Source organism: Odocoileus virginianus, chromosome 34, assembly GCF_023699985.2.
Source record: "Odocoileus virginianus isolate 20LAN1187 ecotype Illinois chromosome 34, Ovbor_1.2, whole genome shotgun sequence".
NCBI lineage: Eukaryota > Metazoa > Chordata > Mammalia > Artiodactyla > Cervidae > Odocoileus > Odocoileus virginianus.
The window spans coordinates 34,113,024-34,131,970 of NC_069707.1; the positions used below are offsets into that span (position 1 = coordinate 34,113,024).

At 39.6% G+C, this 18,947-nt stretch overlaps 1 protein-coding gene across 2 annotated transcripts in view; it reads right to left on the minus strand.

Moving 5' to 3' along the window:
* LAMA2 (laminin subunit alpha 2) overlaps positions 1–18,947 on the minus strand; it is a 677,031-nt gene that overhangs the window by 155,628 nt on the left and 502,456 nt on the right. For both annotated transcript variants that reach the window (XM_070461486.1, XM_070461485.1), the window contains exons 33-34: positions 12,623–12,765; positions 9,172–9,270 (exon numbers count right to left, since the gene is read on the minus strand). In XM_070461486.1, coding sequence (XP_070317587.1) covers positions 9,172–9,270; positions 12,623–12,765 — 242 coding nt within the window. The remainder of the gene's footprint in view (positions 1–9,171; positions 9,271–12,622; positions 12,766–18,947) is intronic.

Below are 18,947 nucleotides of genomic sequence, written 5' to 3' on the forward strand. Positions count from 1 at the left end.
TCCATATGCCTTCCCGATACCATTCAAACGGGCCGCATGCCTGGTGTCATGCTTGCCAGTGAATATGGATGGCTGGGCGCTTTTTTCTGGACATTTTTCAGAGCCTCATAGGATGCAGATGCTGAAGAGCTGAGTGCTTAGGAGGAGACCCAAGCCTGGAGCCTGTGGTCACAACGACACTACATTCTAGTCACTGGCCTCCTGGTGTTTCAAAACTACAGCAATTAGGTGACTGCACACCAAATACCATGCTAGTGAAGGCAGAGCTTGGAGGGCAGAAATCTTTATGGCCAGCACAGTACTTGTAAGGAGGAAGACATGCTTCCCTCTTGGCTGTGTTCTAGGAGAGGAGGGGATTTGAGATTCCTGGCACCAAAAGGTACTGACTTATGGCATCTAAGAGGTGGGTTCCACAGCCAGGCTCAGCTGTACCCCATGTTGATACGCATGTTCAGAAGGGCTGGCGGTCCTCTCTTGCGTGTCATTTACTCTTCCTGCCTTTAGAGATGCATAGAGGGCGTACATGCTAGGTCACTGTAGTCATGTCTGACTGTGTGACTCTGTGGACTGAAGCCCGCCAGGCTCCTCTGTCCATGGGGATTCTCCAGGCAAGAATGCCAGAGTGGGTTGCCTTGCCCTCCTGCAGGGGATCTTCCTGACCCAGAGATCGAACCCACATCTCTTGAGTCTCCTGCATTGGCAGGCAGGTTCTTACATCTCTTGTGTCTCCTGCATTGGCAGGCAGGTTCTTTGCCACTAGTGCCACCCATGAAGCCTCCCCCTAGAGGGCATGATCCTTATTTCCACACTGGTGAGGAGGAAGGTTATGAAAAAGTTAAGTGACCTATCTGAACGCACACATACATAGGGAACTGGGGATGAGACATACATTTTCTGTCGCACAGCCGTGTATTCTGTCAGCGTCAAACATTAACTTCTGTTTGGCTAACACCCAGGAGAACAGGAAAGACACTCTGGGTGGGAGGGGGGACGTGGCCCAGCTTTTGCGGTACTCTAAGTGCATAAGCTTTGTCGTGTCCGACTCTGCAACCCCACGGACTGTACCCACCAGGCTCCTCCGTCCATGGGATTCTCCAGGCAAGAGTACTGGAGTGGGTTGCCATTTCCTTCTCCAGGGGACCTTCCCCACCCAGGGACTGAACCCGTGTCTCTTGGATCTCCTGCACTGGCTGGCATGTTCTTTACCACTAGCGCCACCTGGGAAGCTTTAGGCTTTAGTAAATTAACATATTTGAAAATTCATATCAGAACACCAGGTGGATACACTTTTCAAAATCATGTTTCATTAGCCAGTAGTTAAGTTGAAGAGTCACCTTGTCAAAACCCACCCAGGAGAGACTCCATAAAGGAAGCCAATGACAAATATATTACCATCTATGGGTAGTGGTGCTAGACTATAAAAGTGAAATTCACAAAAATCAGTTTCACCCAGGACAGGCCATTGATAATGTGACAGATGAATGCTAACTACCACATGATAGGAGCTATCTGTCTGATTCCGTTTGGCTCTTCTTGCATTTTATTGAATTATCATCCCCATCCCTTAGCTTCCTCCTTACTCTCTATTATCTTGTTCCTGAGTATCTGACAAATGTCTTCTCATTTACCCTAATACGTACAATCTTCCTTTCATTCTCTACATTAGACTTCCTTATTTTTACATTCTCTTACCTCTGTTCTACAATTTTTCCAGTGTTCCTTTGTAAATGATGCCTTATACACAACTTTGCAAGTATTTCTCTTTCCTTTGATTATCTTTTTATATTCAAGTTCACTCAACTAGGTATTCTTTCCTTTTATTTTTCTTCTATTTTCTTTGTGGTTGTTTCATGTGTGTTTTTTTTTTTTTTTTAGAGTATTTATATCCAGGCAGCATGCATTACCATTAGACACACGTTCATTTACTTCTGAACAATGTAGCTGTTACTTTCTTGCTTTAGCTCAAGCAGTTCTCACTGTGCCTCTTGAAACCTGCACATAATTTTCTTGGTTGGATATTACTAGTGTCTTTCATTTTCTGCCTTCTTTATGTTAAAACTAGAATCTAATGGAGCAAATCTAACTACTGAATAGACAATATTGCTTAGTTGCCATCCTCCTTTGCATTTGCAGACTTACACAGTTTCCTGCTGAAATTAAATTTCAGATCTATTCATTTACATGATATTCTCAAAGGTCATCTTCAGATACTACTGGTTCTGTATATCCAAGGGTCAGTGAAGTGCTAGGATAAGCTACTAGGATAGACAGTGCCCAAGAACAGAGACAGTCAACTGACCCTGGGGAAAAATAAATCAGTTCTATGTGAAATTTCTCCTTAAATATTTCAGGTGTCAGTTTTGAAAGTTCAAAATAAGTATGATTTATTATACATTATCTCTCTCTCTTTTAAATATAATAGTTGAAATAAAAAAAATCTTGGCAACTTAAACCTTTTGGAGCTGGTGGGGTAGAGAGTTATTTGTTTAATGATCATGAAATAAATTTATAATCATCTGAAGGAAAAGCACAGTGGTATAACACAATTATAAGAGGAATCCCATCACACCTGGAATATCACAGAAGGCTTACTATAGACTTTGATGAGCTGAGGTTTAGTTCAGGGTTAAAGAAAATATAGCTTCCCTGGTGGCTTAGAGGTAAAGAACCTGCCTGCCAAAGCAGGAGAAGCAGGTTCGATCCCTGGGTTGGGTAGATCCCCTGGAGAAGGAAACGGCAACCCACTCCAAGTATTCTTGCTGGGAAATCGCATGGACAGAGGAGCCTGGCAGGCTGCAGTCCATGGGGTCTCAGAGTTGGACATGACTTAAAGACTAAACAACAGCAAAAGAAAACCTGTGCAGAAAAGCTCTGCGGTAGAATGAAATGTCTGAGAATTAAGATAAAGGCAGAGAGAGGAGAGTGTGTTAAGAAGGAATATAGGGTCAAAAGTGGCAATTGCTATAGGAAGTTCAAGTAAAATAAAGCTTCCACTGGATTTAGTGACCAGCTTGCCACCGATTACCTTGTCAAAACAGTTTTGGGAGCAAGCTGGGAGTGGAACTCTAGACTACAGGAAGTGAGGAAATACAGCATAGCTGTCCCAAGTCTTTCAACAAACTTGGCTGTGAAATGAAAGATAGAGGTCAGGACAGTAGCTATAGGGGTACATACAGAGTTATCATCACAAAGCACCTCAATATTCCATGCTGATCATACTGTCTGATATTATGAATATGTTACATATGATTCCCATATTCAAGCAACTTACATTCCATGTGGGAAATAAAATGATAATAAATTAAAATACATTTAAAAGATATATAATTAATAATATTTTGCTTATATAATATTTGCACATTATATACAATAAGTGTTCAACATATTAATTTTGGGGAGGAACATTATCTTCTTTAGCAATGGCTTCCCCCGTAGCTCAGTGGGTAAAGAATCTGCCTGAAAGGCAGGAGACCTGGGTTCAATTCCTGGGTTAGGAAGATCCCCTGGAGAAGGAAATGGCAACCCACTCCAGTATTCTTGCCTGTAGCAACCCATGGACAGAGGAGCCCAGCAGGCTACAGTCCATGGGAGGTCACAAGAGTCGGACATGACTTAGTGACTAACCCCCCCAACCCCCATTAAAGAACTTAATTGCATCATGAAAAAGATAAGCACAAAATATATAAGCACCTGAGGGAGAGAGGGAAGCTCATACCAGCTATGCAGGATCAGACTCGCCAGATATTTTAACAATTAAAGCGTATCAATCATAAAGTGACTGGTCAGATAACAAAGCAGAGAGAAGGATTGTCCAAAAGTGAAAGCACTTTCCATAGGACAGGGAGCTGTAAGCACCACATAACTCTAGGCTGACAATGGTTTTCAACCTGGACTGGCATCAGAGTCATCTGCAAGCTCATGAAAGTCCCGGTGCTCATACTACTGTTGTTTAGTCACTGAGTCGTGTCCGACTCTGAAATCACATGGACAGTAACCCACCAGGCTCCTCCGTCTATGGCATTTCCCAGGTGGGAATACTAGAGTGGCTGCCCTTTCCTTCTCCAGGGTCTCTTCCCAACCCAGGAATCGAACATGCATCTCCTGCATCGCAGGTGGATCCTTTTACTGCTGAGACACCTTTATATTGTGCACCAGACTGATTGTATCACATTTGGGGGTGAGACTGGGCACCGGGTAACTCCAAGATGCAGTTTTAGTTTAAGGCACTGTCTCCTCTAACAAAGCCGCAGATACTAGGAAGTCATGGCCCCTGTATGTACTTCTCATATTCTGATCTCAACTGCTGAATCATTCACGGCTGTGAGATGAAGGTATTGGTGGATTCAGCCACTGGAAGATCCCCTGGAAGAGGGCATGGCAACCCACTCCAGTATTCTTGCCTGGAGAATCCCCATGGACTGAGGAGCCTGGTGGGCTACAGTCCATGGGGTCACAGAGTTGGACATGACTGAATGGTTAAGCACAACACAGCATACACATTAGACACTTACATCATTTAGTCCTCTAGTTATGATTCCATGGGTATCGATACAACTTTTAATTATCGTGCAGCTTGACCACAGGAAAAGAAATAATTGATCATTTTGACTTGAATATTGAAGCTCTCCATGATTTTCTGGTGGGGACAAGGTTAATTAATAAGTGAGGATTTCCTTTTATTTCTTCCCCATCCTCACTTCATCATGGAGATATTTACTTACAGAAGTCTTATTTCTAGACTTTTCAAGTTACAAAATTTGAAGAATGGGTGGATAAAAATGGTATTGAAGTATGGAAATGGGGAAAAAGAATACTTTCCAGTGGAGAAATCTGGCAAACACGACCTCAGCCAGGTGATCAAGATAAATACCAATAGTAATAAGACATACTGATTATATGGGTTCTTAATATGACATGATAAAATGATACATTATCTCTGTGGTCTTTCCCACACAGACCCATATCTCTATTCTAATCATGAGAAAAATGTAAGGCAAACCTCAGTGGAGGGACATCATACAAAATACATGAACTTGTCAAAACTGTCAAAATTATCAACAAACCAGAAAAGTCTAAGAAACTGTCACAGTCTAGAGGACATAGTCTAAGATGACATGATGATTAAATGTAATGTAGAATCCTGGATAGGATCCTGAAATGTACAAAGACATTAAGTAAACGTGAGGAAATCTGAATAAAGTAGAGTCTTTAGTTAATAATAATAATCAATCAATATTAGTTCATTGGGTGTGAAAGATACATGATACTAAGATATTAACAGTAGAGGAAACTGAGTATGGAGTATATGGGAAATCTCTGTACTATCTTTGCAATAACTTTTCTATAAATCTAAATTAACAGTAGAGGAAATTGAGTATGGAGTATATGGGAAATCTCTGTACTATCTTTGCAATAACTTTTCTATAAATCTAAAGCTATTTTAAAATAAAAGTTTTTTAAAAATAGTATTAGAATTAACTCAAATTGGATAATAGATCTAAATATAAAATGCAAATTATAAAACTCCAAGATAACATAGTATAAAATTTAGATAACTTTAGGTATGGTGATGACATTTTAGATAATACCAAAGCAATCAATCAAAGAAATAACTGATAACCTGGGCTTCATTAAAATTAAAAACTTTTCACTGTGATGAATATTGTCTAGAGCATGAGAAGGTGAGTCACAGACTGTTATCTTATAAAAGACTGTTGTCCAAAATACACAAAGAACACTTAATGATGATAACAAACCTTGATTAAAAAATCAGAAAAATCTTGTCTTAGTCAGTTAAGTGAAGAGTTAGTCGCTTAGTCGTGTCCAGCTCTCTGTGACCCCATGGACTGTGGCCCACCAGGCTGTGCTGTCCATGGAGTTCTCCAGGCAGGAATACTGGAGTTGGTAGCTATTCCCTTCTCTAGAGGATCTTCCCGACCCAGAGATCGAACCTGAGTCTCCCACATTGCAACCAGACTGGTTACCATCTGAACCTCCAGGGAAGCCCAGATGGTAGAGTCTGCTGCTATGACAAAACACCTCACATTAGGTGGCCTGTAAATGACAGGAGTGTTTTCTCACAGTTCTACAGATCAAGAGGTGCAAAATAACATCTCAGGCCAGTTTGGTGTCTGCTGAGGGTCCGCTTCCTGGTTCACAGGTAGGGTCTTTTCACTTTGTGCTTACATGGTCAGGAAGGGCAAAGGGTCTCTTTGGGGCCCCTTTTATATGGGACTAAGTCCCTTCATGAGGGCTCTGCCTTAATGACCTAATTACCTTCCAAAAACCTCACTTCCTAATATCATTACCTTGGGGCGGCGGTTAGGATTTCAACATAGGAATTTTGGAGAGGATACATGCATTCAATCTGCATCAAGACCTGAATAGACATCACACCAAACAAGCTATACAGATGGCAAGTAAGCATATAAAAGTGCTCAACATCATCTGTCCTTAGGGAATTGTGAATAATATAAGACTGAGATACTACTATACACCTACTGCTGTTGTTTAGTTGCGAAGTAGTGTCCGACTCTTTAGTGGACTGTGGCTCGCCAGGCTTTCCTGTGTTTCACTGTTTCTGGGAATATGTTCTAACTCATGTCCATTGCGTTGGTGATGCTATCCAACCATCCTTAGTCAACTGCTTCTCTCCTGCCCTCAGACTTTCCCAGCATATTAGAGTGGCCAAAATTCAAAACACTGACAACACCAATGCTGCTGAGGATGTGGAGCAATAGGAACTCTTACTCATTGCTGCTGGGAAATGCAAAATGGTACAGCCACTCTGGAAGACAGTTTGGTGATTTCTTGCAAAACTAAACATATTCTTACCATATGATAGAGCAATTGCATTCTTTTGTTTTAACACAAATAAATTGCAAATACATATTTGGATGCTAATAGCAGCTTTACTCAAATACTGCCAAAGCTTAGAAGCAACCGAGGTGTCCTTCAGTAGGTGAATGGATAAATAAACTTGGTCCATCCAGAAAATGGAACACTACCCACCACCAAAAAGAAATGAGCTATCAAGACACCAAAAGACATGAATGAAACTTCAATGTACATTACTAAGTGAAAGAAGCCAATCTGGAAAGGTCACATACTGTATAATTCTAACTATATGATAAATGATACACAGAGATAGTAAAAAGATCAGTGGTTGCCAGGGGTTAGGAGGAGAGAGAGATGAGAGGCAGAGCATGGAGGACTTTCAGAGCCGTGAAAGTACTCTAAACGATACTATAAAGGTGGAGACCGGTCAAAAACATTTGCCAAAATCTATAGATTGTACAACACCAAGAGTGAACCCTAAATTAAGCTATGATTTTGAGTGATAATGATTTGTCAGTGTAGATTAACCTGTTTTAACAAATGTGTCACTCCTGGGGGGAAGTTGATAATGGGGGAGGCTATTCCTGTCTTGGGGCAGGGGAGCATATGGGAAATCTCAGTATTTTCCAGTCAATTTTGCTTTACACTACTCAAAAACACTAAGTCCATCTTAAGAAATTTAGTATGGGAGAGACTTCTGGGAAGATGAGAGGATGTAGGTTAAGAAATAACAAAGTAATAAGAGTAATAAAGGCTCCGATCATTTGGCTGTAATCAGCTCACTGAGCAACAATAGCATCAGTTTTGCTTACACCTCTTTCCCCAGTGTCCGTCGTTCTGTTATAGTATCTAGAACATAGTCAATCCTTAGGAAGGATCAATTAAATCAATCAGTGAATGAAAGGCCACTGTTCCATGGAATTTTTCCCTAATAACCCTTAACAAGATCAAATTAATCCATTTATTTGTACTTCTCAGTTACATTCTTTTATTTCATGCTGTATTATATATTTACTTGCATTTGTCTCCACACACTTAAATGCTTATGTACACACACACACACACACGAGACTACAAGCTCCTTGAAGACAGACTGGGCCTCGCTTTTATCTGTCACCTGCCAACGCTTAGCTCGGACTTTGTATGTGGGGAACATTCGTGTGTGCCTGTTGAAGTGAGATCACTTTTGCATTATCCGCTTAAAAGTTCTTATTTAGTGTATTCACAGAACAAACATAAAATTTCAAAACATTAAACTGATACGAGATAAATGGACTCACTAATCTAATACCTAACTATATTTGGCAAGAAATTTTGTATTTGTACATTCCACATCACTGGGAAGAAATCCTGAAAAAGTGTTTAGTAGGCTATTTGTAACCTGAGGGCCATTGTTCAGCATCATGTGCTGAGAATTCTATTTGACTTCCCTGTGGAAATTCTAATAAGCCAGCAGCGGGTTAGGTGAAAACAGTATTGCAACCATGGGAATCTGTAAACTAGGTCCTCTTGAGGTCCTTGAATTTGGTGAATTATACGGCCATTCCTAAGTCATTTCGGTATTATGGCTTGAGGGATTTCTTCTCTAAAAAACGGACTAGATAATCTGCAAGAACCTTCTAGCTCCAATATTTTTTGTCATTTAAAGTTCTTTGAGAATCAAACTGGACCCCTAAATACAAGGCCAGTTTTCCAGTTCATGCATTTTTCTGGCCACAAGATGGCGAACTTTATGCTGTTTTCTTCATTTCTCTACAAGGGAAAAGAACCTTAACCCTCTTGCAGTTTTGAAAATTTAAAACTCCCAATATCTTAAAAAGTCTGATAAACACAACATGGATTTACATTCTGACTCTAACAAGTGTCTTAAGTGCTTTGGATTTTCTTGATAAAGAAGATTTCCTCTTTTGTGGGGCAATACGGATTTAGACTGTATTTCTATTAACATACAAATGCAAATATCCCATGATAAAATAAAAAAGACTACAAGTATTTTCATTTGCTTATCTTTTTCCTTATGTAGTCAGAGACAGGGATTTGGGAATCCAGAATCTATGAAAGCTAGTGGATAGAGTTCTCAAAATATATTTTCATTCTGGTATTTCTAACCCTTGGCCTTGATACTTCCCAAGTCTGTTATCCCAATCTTTTCTTGTGGTACTGGGTTCTCAGATTTTATCTAAGGTAGAAGTAGCAAGTAAAAAATACATCGATTTCATGCACCAAATTTGGATTTAGGAAGAACAAGATTTGCATTTCAGAAATTTGAAGTAATTTTCCTTAATTATATATAATCTGTCTTCTTTAAGAAGAAGCATGATTTTGCCAACTTACCCTGGTCAGAAGTTCATTCATTTCTGTCACCAGTGTGTTCAGATTGCCTTCTGCCAACTGAATGAGCCTCTCTGGGGCCCGCTGAGGTGAGAGCAAATGCTGAAAGAGATTTCATTCCATATGTCTTTGAGTAAATGGTCTTGCAGCGATCATAGGTTGAATTTTTAACAGAACACATTTTTCCTTTAAATACAAAGAACTTAGCCTTCTCACCTTCAAAGAAGAGAGGAACTATTTCAACTGGGCATTAACACACACAACGCACTGTGCAGAATAAGCTGGCAAACAACGCAAACTGCTGCAGTTTATTAAGACACCACTGCGTGCCAGGGCTTTTTGTTTTGATTTGTTTCATTTAGTTCTTAGAACGGCTCTATGAGATAAGAATGTTACTTCATTTTGTAGATAGAAAACTGTGGCTTGAAAAGACCTAAGCATGTATACAAGATCGCATAGCCAGTAAGAAGTAGAGTCCAGACGAACCGTGTCTGAATCTTCAAGGCCCCTACATTAGTCACCAGAGATAGTTTACAGGTTTATCACTTCTTTCTTTGAGGACAGGAGCCCTGACAGAGGGACCTGGCTGGGCGCTAACTCACTGCATGGTGTCAGTGTTGTAGGAGCTGGCCTGGTACTCACAGCTGGTACATTTTCCTCTCCTACTGAACATTATCAATCTCACAACACTAACAGTAGATGGGGTCACTCTGTGACAGTGATGAATGAAACAAAAATTGAGACCACTCCATAATCTTGTCTAAACGCAGATAAAATCACCGTCTCCGTGCAGATCACAAAAATACCCTGAATCCCATTTTCTGGCTACTATGAGTGACCACTGCCTCCTTACTAACTGTAGCTTTAACTTCTCTTTTTCTTCCTTCCTTCTAGATAAGATTCATTAGAATACTTAATTACAGAATTATTTCCACTTCCTAAGAAGAGCACCCAATCCAATACAAACCTCTGCTTCCTTGAAACTGCTCCCCAATTCCTTAGCATAAACCCCGATACTCTTAAGTGATTCTTAATGCCCTGTTACTGAGACACGCCCAAACCCCACAAGCCACGCAGTGGCCTTTGTGGCATCAAGTTAGTGAATCCAGCTTTGCTCTATAGCGTGTATGTCCCAGGTCACCTGGGACTGGAACCCAGGGGTCACTGATGGTTCCAGTTAAAGGAACCAAACAAAGGGCATGTCTAACTTGCTTAATGATTTACAACATTACAATGGGATTCCAGATACTAAACAATGGAAGAGGAACGCAAACAGAATCAAGAAAGATTGGAATTTAAGCAAAATCAAATCATTCTGACCAACGCCCAGCCATAAGGAAAGAGGAAATTGAACCCTCTGGCTTGGTCAAGTTTCACAGATTGGAGTGTGCTTTTCAGAGGGCCCTTCAGAAATTCACTCATTGCATAAGTTATTACTTTAAATTTTTTTATGTCCCGCTGAAGCATTTGCTTCTCTAGCTCAATTTTCTGTGTTTGTGTTCTTTCCATAGATAATAACTGGTCGGCATTTTCTCTATTAGGACTCTCTGCATTCCTGAATGCTAGGCCTCTAAAGTAAACTCAGATTCCTCTGCCTGGCTTTCCAGATTGTCCTTCATACCATCCAGCCCCACCGAAGCCTCCAGCCTTATCTTTCACTAGCAGACCTGACTTCTAACGTCTCCAAGACAGGCGGTGCTCATTCATACCTCTGCCTCTGCGCACACGGCTCTCACAGAGTCAGGGGCAAGAGTATGAATGGACGGGCTGGGGCTCAAAGAGATCTCACGACTGAGCCGTTTCCCCTCTGAGCTGTGTGAAGGTGCTGTCGTTGTCTCAGGCCCTACAGATACATGGACTCTTCAAATCTCAGCTCTGTATCTAGCAACCACGTGAGCTTTCATCACACTTGAAACTTCTCTATGACTCACCGTCCCTGCCTATGTGAGAAAAATGTAGATGACACATTACTCCCTTCCTACTTCTTGGATTTTTAGCAGTCTATGTGTGATAACTCATGTAAGACTTTAGTCAATTGCCTAGCATAGATATACTCATCAATACATGATACCTATACTATCAATACATGCTATATCAATACACGTGAATAGGTATAATAATACTTACTTTAAAAGCTGTGGTCTGAATTAAAGAATGTATTTCCTAGAAGAGTGTCTGCCAGTGCCTAATGAATACACCTTAGACTTTCTCCTCCAGTCTTACCAATAATTCTCTGCCTGTTGAAATTGTTTCTATCTTTCAAGTTCTAACACAAATTATACTTTCATTAATGATGTATTCCCTGCTTACTCTGGATCTTATCTATTTCTCCGATCTTGAATGCTACTGTATGTCAAATGCCTATAAAGTTTGTGGTAATTATATAGTTTTGCTAATTGTTTAATTATTTTTTTAAACCATATAGACCCTAACCTTCCTAAAGGTAGTGATTGCATGCATTAGGGGTTGTGAAACCCTCAGAGAACCAAGCACAATACTGGGCATTCCAGACTTTCTCAATAAATATTTGGCAATTGACTGATAGTATATAAGTTGTCACTTTTCATCCTTTTTTTTTTTTAATTAGAAGAAACAACCTCAATTTCCTTAACATTTCTGCCTTATCCCATTAACTACTGAAAGCTGTAACAGTGTCTTAGGATGGGGTTTCCCCTGCAACAAAAATAGTTCTTGTTGAAGTACTTTCAAATGTCTCCTCATTCTCCAGTACAAAATTTTCACCTTGTTTTCATTTTGATAGGAAACTTAAATGTTAATGCAAGCATTTCTGGAACCCAGGCTGGGAACCTGAGAGATTCACACAGCCATCTGATCCCAGCGCCTAGATCTGCGTGCCTATTTGATCACAGGGCAGGCTGGGCATAGAAATCATGCGAACTTGTCAGATGATGCCAATGTCAACTCAGGTCCTCTCACAAGGAGTTCTGTAGTTCACATTGTGGAAAGGCAGAATTAAGTTACCACATGTCACATGCTGATGATAGATCCTGTGTGGAAGTAGTCAGTATCATACTCTTGTTGTAAGTAGCAATTTGCACTCAGTAAAAATCATGTTACTTTATATTAATGTTTTTAATTTGAATTTTATTGGTTTTTAAGACTTTTGTAAGAATTAATTTGTTTTGATTTTATAGAGCTATTAAGTATAAGGAGTTCATATCTGATTTTATGTTTGCACATATTTAACAAACTTAATAAAATTGATTTAGGCCAAACACTGGGGGTACATGAGCCTCTTTTCCCTTAAGAGCAATCAGTAAATTGTAGTTCTCAAGTTTGAAAAACACTGGTTTAGAAAGCCTCTGAATTACCCTAACAGAGGCTTGCCTTAATTTGGGACAATGGGAAGTGCATTTACCAATTAGGGCAATTCCCCCTGGGGAAGCTTCTGTCATCTTTTATCCCAACTTCTGCTGTTACTACTCCAACCTACCTTGAGTTCCTGAGTCATATTTTCAAGACCATACAGAATTTTATACGGAGCAGGCAGCGGACCGGTGAGGTTGACGCTCGTGGCCATCTGCTCCAGACGAGCCAAGTCACCAAGAAGAAGGCCAGTGCATTCATCTCCACAAACTGTGAAAGGCAAATGACAAAGAATATGGACTTCTGCTAAGCATCCCAGACAGATGTGCAAAGATTTCAGCTATGAAATATTTTATGGGCCAAGTATCCTTCTGAGAAAGATGATGTTTCTCATCTCAAATAATTAACACTTTTGAATGGATGACAGTACAGAAAAGATGAACTCAACAACAAAAGAGCAGACACGCGTGTCACCCAGAACCTGAGATGTGGATGATGATATAAACTGAGGAACCAGAGAAGAGGAGCCAATGGATTTTGAGAGGAAATGAGTGCATTGCCTAAGTATTAAAGATGTAAGACCTGGAATGCAGCATTTATAAATACCCCAGAAATGCCATCTGAGCAGTGTACAGAAAATCCATAACTGGGAATAAAATATGCTTTGGAATCTAAAAATGTATACATTGGTCCCTTAGATAGAGCTGTGGAGAATCTGTAGCTATGGGGTCTTCACATGCTTCATGTTTAAATATGCAAAAACTATGACTCTTTAGCTTAACTTCTATTGATAAAGAGTTTTTTTTTTTTAACAAGTCAAAAGAACTCTTCTCTTGACAATTTGTGTTTATTTCCCCTCCTGATGAAATTTATTTATTTACTTACTGATTCACTTACTCACTTACATATTTGCCAACTCTTCCTCTTTAGTCACTCACTGCATTATCACTCACGATTAGATGGAGTCCCACAGAATTCTACTTTGATGATTAACTAACCCTGTCTTATGGAAAAATAACTGCCGAAAGTCAGGAAAACTTTATTCTTGAAGTAGCAAAGACTGCTAGTGTTCTACCTATATATTTTTTCAATGATTAGAAAGAGGGACTATTCAAAGTTGGTAGGGGTGAAAGGGGTCTGGATGGTAGCAGAGAAAAAAAAAGGTTTCTTCACCACTATCACACTAACTCATAAATAGTACAATTTCTAAAATTAAAATATGTTGATTCTTTTGAGACTTAAAATATACCTATTCAGTTTGGATTTTTAGTCCAAAATTTTTTTTTCACTCTTTGCCCATCAGAGAAATGAGGTATAGCTTCTCCATGCCAAGAAGCATGTGCTACCATATTTATAATATGCATCTAAGTATTGAGAGAGTCAATTCTTTGGGTAGGTTGATAAGAAGTCCAGAGTCCCTGAGGAGAAAGGGGTCTGGGGATCTTGAGGAGAAAATGACAAATGTTTTTGGCTTTAAGTCCAGAGCTGATGATTATACAACAAAACTACTCATCTTGCTCAAGGATCTGGTTTTCCTTGAACTTTGTACCAGTGATTATCTAACAAGAATGTAGCCTGCTTGAGGACAAGTTTTTCCTCCTCCAGAACCTTCTGACTAATCCTGTCATCTTAAAATGTAAATTGTGGGAATGGGTCTGGGAAGATCTTTCTATTGTTAGTTCTAATCCTGTTATCTTTAAATGTATATTGTTGGAGTGGCTCTGGTAAGACCCTTACAGTCCTGAGACATTCTTTTGATTTACTGTAATAACCAACTGAAAAAGCATATAGCTCTCTTGCTAAGACTAGCAAGTGGGTCATTCTCCGTCCCTCTTCTGATGTCTATGTCAGAAGCTTTCTCTGTCCCTTTTTATACTTAATAAAACTCTGTCTACACAAAAGATCTTGAGTGATCAAGCCTGGTGCCTGATCCTGAAAGTAAATCTTCTTCTGAGATCATGAATCTGACATTGTTCACCATAAGTTATCAGCACATAGATACAATTTCTAGCTTACATTCTGCATGTGGAGGTATCAAAACTACATACAAGTCAAAAGAGAGGACAATACATACCATGAAAAATACTGAGATCTGGAGCAGCTTTGCCTTATGCCCCAAACTGGCAAGGATTCAATTAGTTCTCTAAACTAAACTCCCTTGAGCTGCCCAATGGAGAGAAAACCATTAACTGATTCTTGTAGACAAAGAAGTAGTACAGAGAGTGATTTTTTGATAGGATGGCAGTTAGACATGAGTAATATCCCCGTCACAGGGACGAAACTGCCCCAGCAGGGCTATCATGTATCAGCTCCTTGCAGGTGACACTGCTGAGTGGGGAGCATCACCTGCAGGGGTGCTCTCAGCTCCTGGAGCCTTGCAAGCTGAGTGAACAAAGAGGCTTTGGAAGCAAGAAGTGAGGTCTGACAAACTAGAGCTGGATCTATTTCTCTTCTATCCAGGATGAGAGAGAATTTGCATTTAAAAATGGAAATAAGTAAAAGGAAGAGAAGGCTGTGGCCTCAAACCCCCAGCTCAATGTTAAGTGCTTGAGAAGTTTCAGCAGACCTGTCAACATGAAACAGTCATGGAACACACAACCTGGAACACAGTTAGGTACCAAATTGACTCTAACACCACGACCCAATTTAGTCCTCAAACTTGAATGGGTTTCAGAGGCATCTGATGGGCTTTCTTAAACCACAGAAGGCTGGGCCATACCCTTAGCATTTCTGATTTGAGAGGTGATTGAATGGTCTGGTTTCTGATTCTCTGATTGAGCATGTGATTTTCTAACAAGCTCCCAGGTAAATATTAATTCTTTGGTCTGGGCACCACACTTTGGATAACTACAATATCAGCAGCAACCACACCACCCGGGAGCTTATTAGGATATTGGGCCCCATCCCAGGTCCAGTGAATCAGAATCTGCATTTCAGAAAGATTCCCACGTGATCTCTGCATGTTAATGTTTGAGATGCACTGCTGATGTAGCTTTCCATCTTGCTGCATATTGGAATCATGGCCGTTTACAAAAATACAGATGTCTGGTGTTTCCCCTAGCCACCTCCAGAGACTCTGATTTGATGGGCTTGAGGTAAGGCCCAGGCATCAGTACATTTAAAAGATACCAGATGATTCTATCGGATAGCAGAGTTTAGAACCACTGGGCCAGACGACAAACATTACAGATTCTCTATCCTTAAGGGAGATAGGGTTTGGAAGAAAGAGGTCATTTTACTTGCTGTCTCCTCCGCCAAGAACACTTCTTCCTTCATCTTCAGCTGTGTGACCCCTGGAGAATCAGGGCCAGGGCTGAAGTGTTACTTCCTTGGAGGAGTTGGCCCTGATGACTCTGAAATTACTGTCCTCACACATCACTACTGTATTCCCTTTGTCTTGTTATCTTAACACTCATGCATGTATAAGCTATCTTTTCATTTTAGGCATTTATATACTGTTTCTCTATCACCAGAGAAGGGACCTTAGTCAGCTTTGGTCACAGTGCCTAAGAAAGTGTCTTGCACATATTAAGTAGTCAACAAATATTTGTTTACTACTATCTTTGTGAAAGGAGAGCAAAAAATATTTTGGAGAAGATCACAGAGTTATCACCATTTTAAAAGTTCCATTCAAGCTCTAGTGAACATGTATTTTGGGCAGATGTTCTCAGGATAGAAGCAAGCAGTGTGCTCTTTTTCACTTTCAAGATCTTGAAAGATACTTGATAATATGATATCTCACTATGCTTTTTAGGGTAGGGTGTTCTTCAGAATACATTGCTAGTTCTTTCTCTAACTTATTTAGAATTTACAACCTACCCATTTCTAAGAGGAATTGAGTCAGCTCATTGATAATTGTATTGAGGAGCTTGAGGCTCCTCACTGATGGTTCCAGAAACTTCCAGGGAAAAGTTTTCTCAGTAATTTCAGTTTTTACTTCATACAAGCATAAATCAGGGGCTGGAATGCAGAACTAGATCTGATTTACTGTAAAACACTGCAGAGTAAATTGGTGAGCTAGAATGCCAAGAGGCATGATGAATACGGATTTTTCTCTCATTTATTCTACCCCCTGTCCATCTGTTTTGGTTCCTCATCTTCAGTTGTTGAAATGAAAATGCATTTAATTGCTCTTTCAAGGACTCATAATTCCATTTTATGTCTCTGCGTCCAAAGGTCTATTATTATACTATGTCTTATGGTCTCTTGGGGGGAGAAAGTACAAGCATATTTCCATAAGTGAAGGCTAAGTTTTATAGCATGCTCCAAGTAATATACTAACACACATCCAAATGGGTCAGAAAGACTTATGAATGTGACAGCTATGGGGTTTTTTCAAAGCTTCTGTACAAGTCTAGTTCATGCAGTTATAAGATAAACACATGGGGAAATGTGCCCTTTACATAATGGTTTGCTAATTTTATCCTGACACAAAATATTTAACTTACACCACAAGCTACTTTCATTTGTCCTCAAAAAGTCTGAAATGTCTGGCAACAAACACTGGAAATGGGATGCAAATTAAAACCACATTTAATTCAGTACAATAGGGAAGGTCTGAAGTGTGTATAGAGACAAGGATTATTCACATTACGTAAACATTGTTCTTTGATAAGGGTGCAGTAACTACTCATAACACCTATCATATAATCAAGATCCCCAAGGAACCTCTCCAAACCATTCTCCTATTCAGCAATAGAGATAAGGTTATAAAATGAGATTCTGCCTGAAATGCATGGGAGCAAAAAGCAAATATTTTAAGACTATGATTGTATTTTACATGACTAAATGTTTCTAAGGCTTTGCCTATGAAAGTGTCAGGATAAATTTGTGTCTAATATTAACAAATGCAGTACTAAATTCAGATTGTTATAGCTGGGCACATGTAAGGGGCAAATCATGCAGCTGAAATTACACATCGTTCCGTTAGCAATTAGCACAAAATATTGCATTTCTACTAGAGTCCCCCACGCATAATAAGCACCGGCTTACTGCCACAAAAAATTCACCCACCACATCCAAACCAAATAATCTGAAGCTGAAATGAGAGCACTGCATAGTTTTAAAAAGGCCAAACCTATTAACCAACTTTAGGTAAAGATACACAGATTGCCCACTCTAAGCAAATAGGGATAAAATGAGTAAATACACATTTCTAACAAAAGAAAAAAAGCTGTGTGTTAATGTGCATTTTAATTTAATTCTTCTACATTAAGGCCATTGATTGTTTCTTGTATATGGATTTAAATTTTTTTAAAAATTTATTTATTTGGCTGTGCTGGGTCTTAGTTGCAGCACATGGGATCTTTCAGTTGTAGCATGTAGCTTCATGCATGTGGGAGCTAGTTCCCTGACCAGGGACCGAACTCAGGCCCCCTGACTTGGGAGCAAGGAGTCTTAGACACTGGACCACGAAGAAAGTTTCTGGGTATGGATTTTATGTTTCTCTCTTTCCTCCTCAAGAAGAAAGTTTTAGATTAGCATTTATTTAAGGCTTATTAAATGAATTCAGTTATTCAATATTATTTACAGATAGATATCTTCTAAAATAAAAATGTGGCTTCAAATCCATTAAAAAGGCTTTTTCTTTTGCCTGTTAGTTCTTTGAATAGAGGGAAAGATTTTCTGTAGATTTTGAATGAGGCCGATAATTTATTCATGTAACAAGTTGTGAGGTATATAAATATTAAATAAACTTATGTACATAAATACATATTTAAAATAAGTTCAATATGGTTCTCGGGCTTCCCTGATAGTTCAGTTGGCAAAGAATCTGCCTGCGATGCAGGAGACTGCAGTTCAATTCCTGGGTCGGTAAGATCTGCTGGAGAAGGGATAGGCTACCCACTCCAGTATTCTTGGGCTTTCCTTGTGGCTCAGCTGGTAAAGAATCCACCTGCAATGCAGGAGACCTGGGTTCGATCCCTGGGTTTGAAAGATCCCCTGGAGAAGACAACAGCTACCCACTCCAGCATTCTGGCTTGGAGAATTCCATGATCTGTATAGTCCATGGGGTCGCAAAGAGTCAGACATGACTGAGTGACTTTCACTTTCAATATGGTTCAAGTATGATGCAGCTCTTCAAAAAAACAAAGGGAGAAATGTCTGTTTAGATCTTTGGCCCATTTTTTGATTAGGTCATTTATTTTTCTGGAATTGAGCTTCAGGAGTTGCTTGTATATTTTTGAGATTAATCCTTTGTCTGTTTCTTCATTTGCTATTATTTTCTCCCATTCTGAAGGCTGTCTTTTCACCTTGCTTATAGTTTCCTTTGTTGTGCAAAAGCTTTTAAGTTTCATTAGGTCCATTTGTTTATTTTTGCTTTTATTTCCAATATTCTGGGAGGTGGGTCATAGAGGATCTTGCTGTGATGTATGTTGGAGAGTGTTTTGCCTACATTCTCCTCTAGGAGTTTTATAGTTTCTAGTCTTACATTTAGATCTTTAATCCAT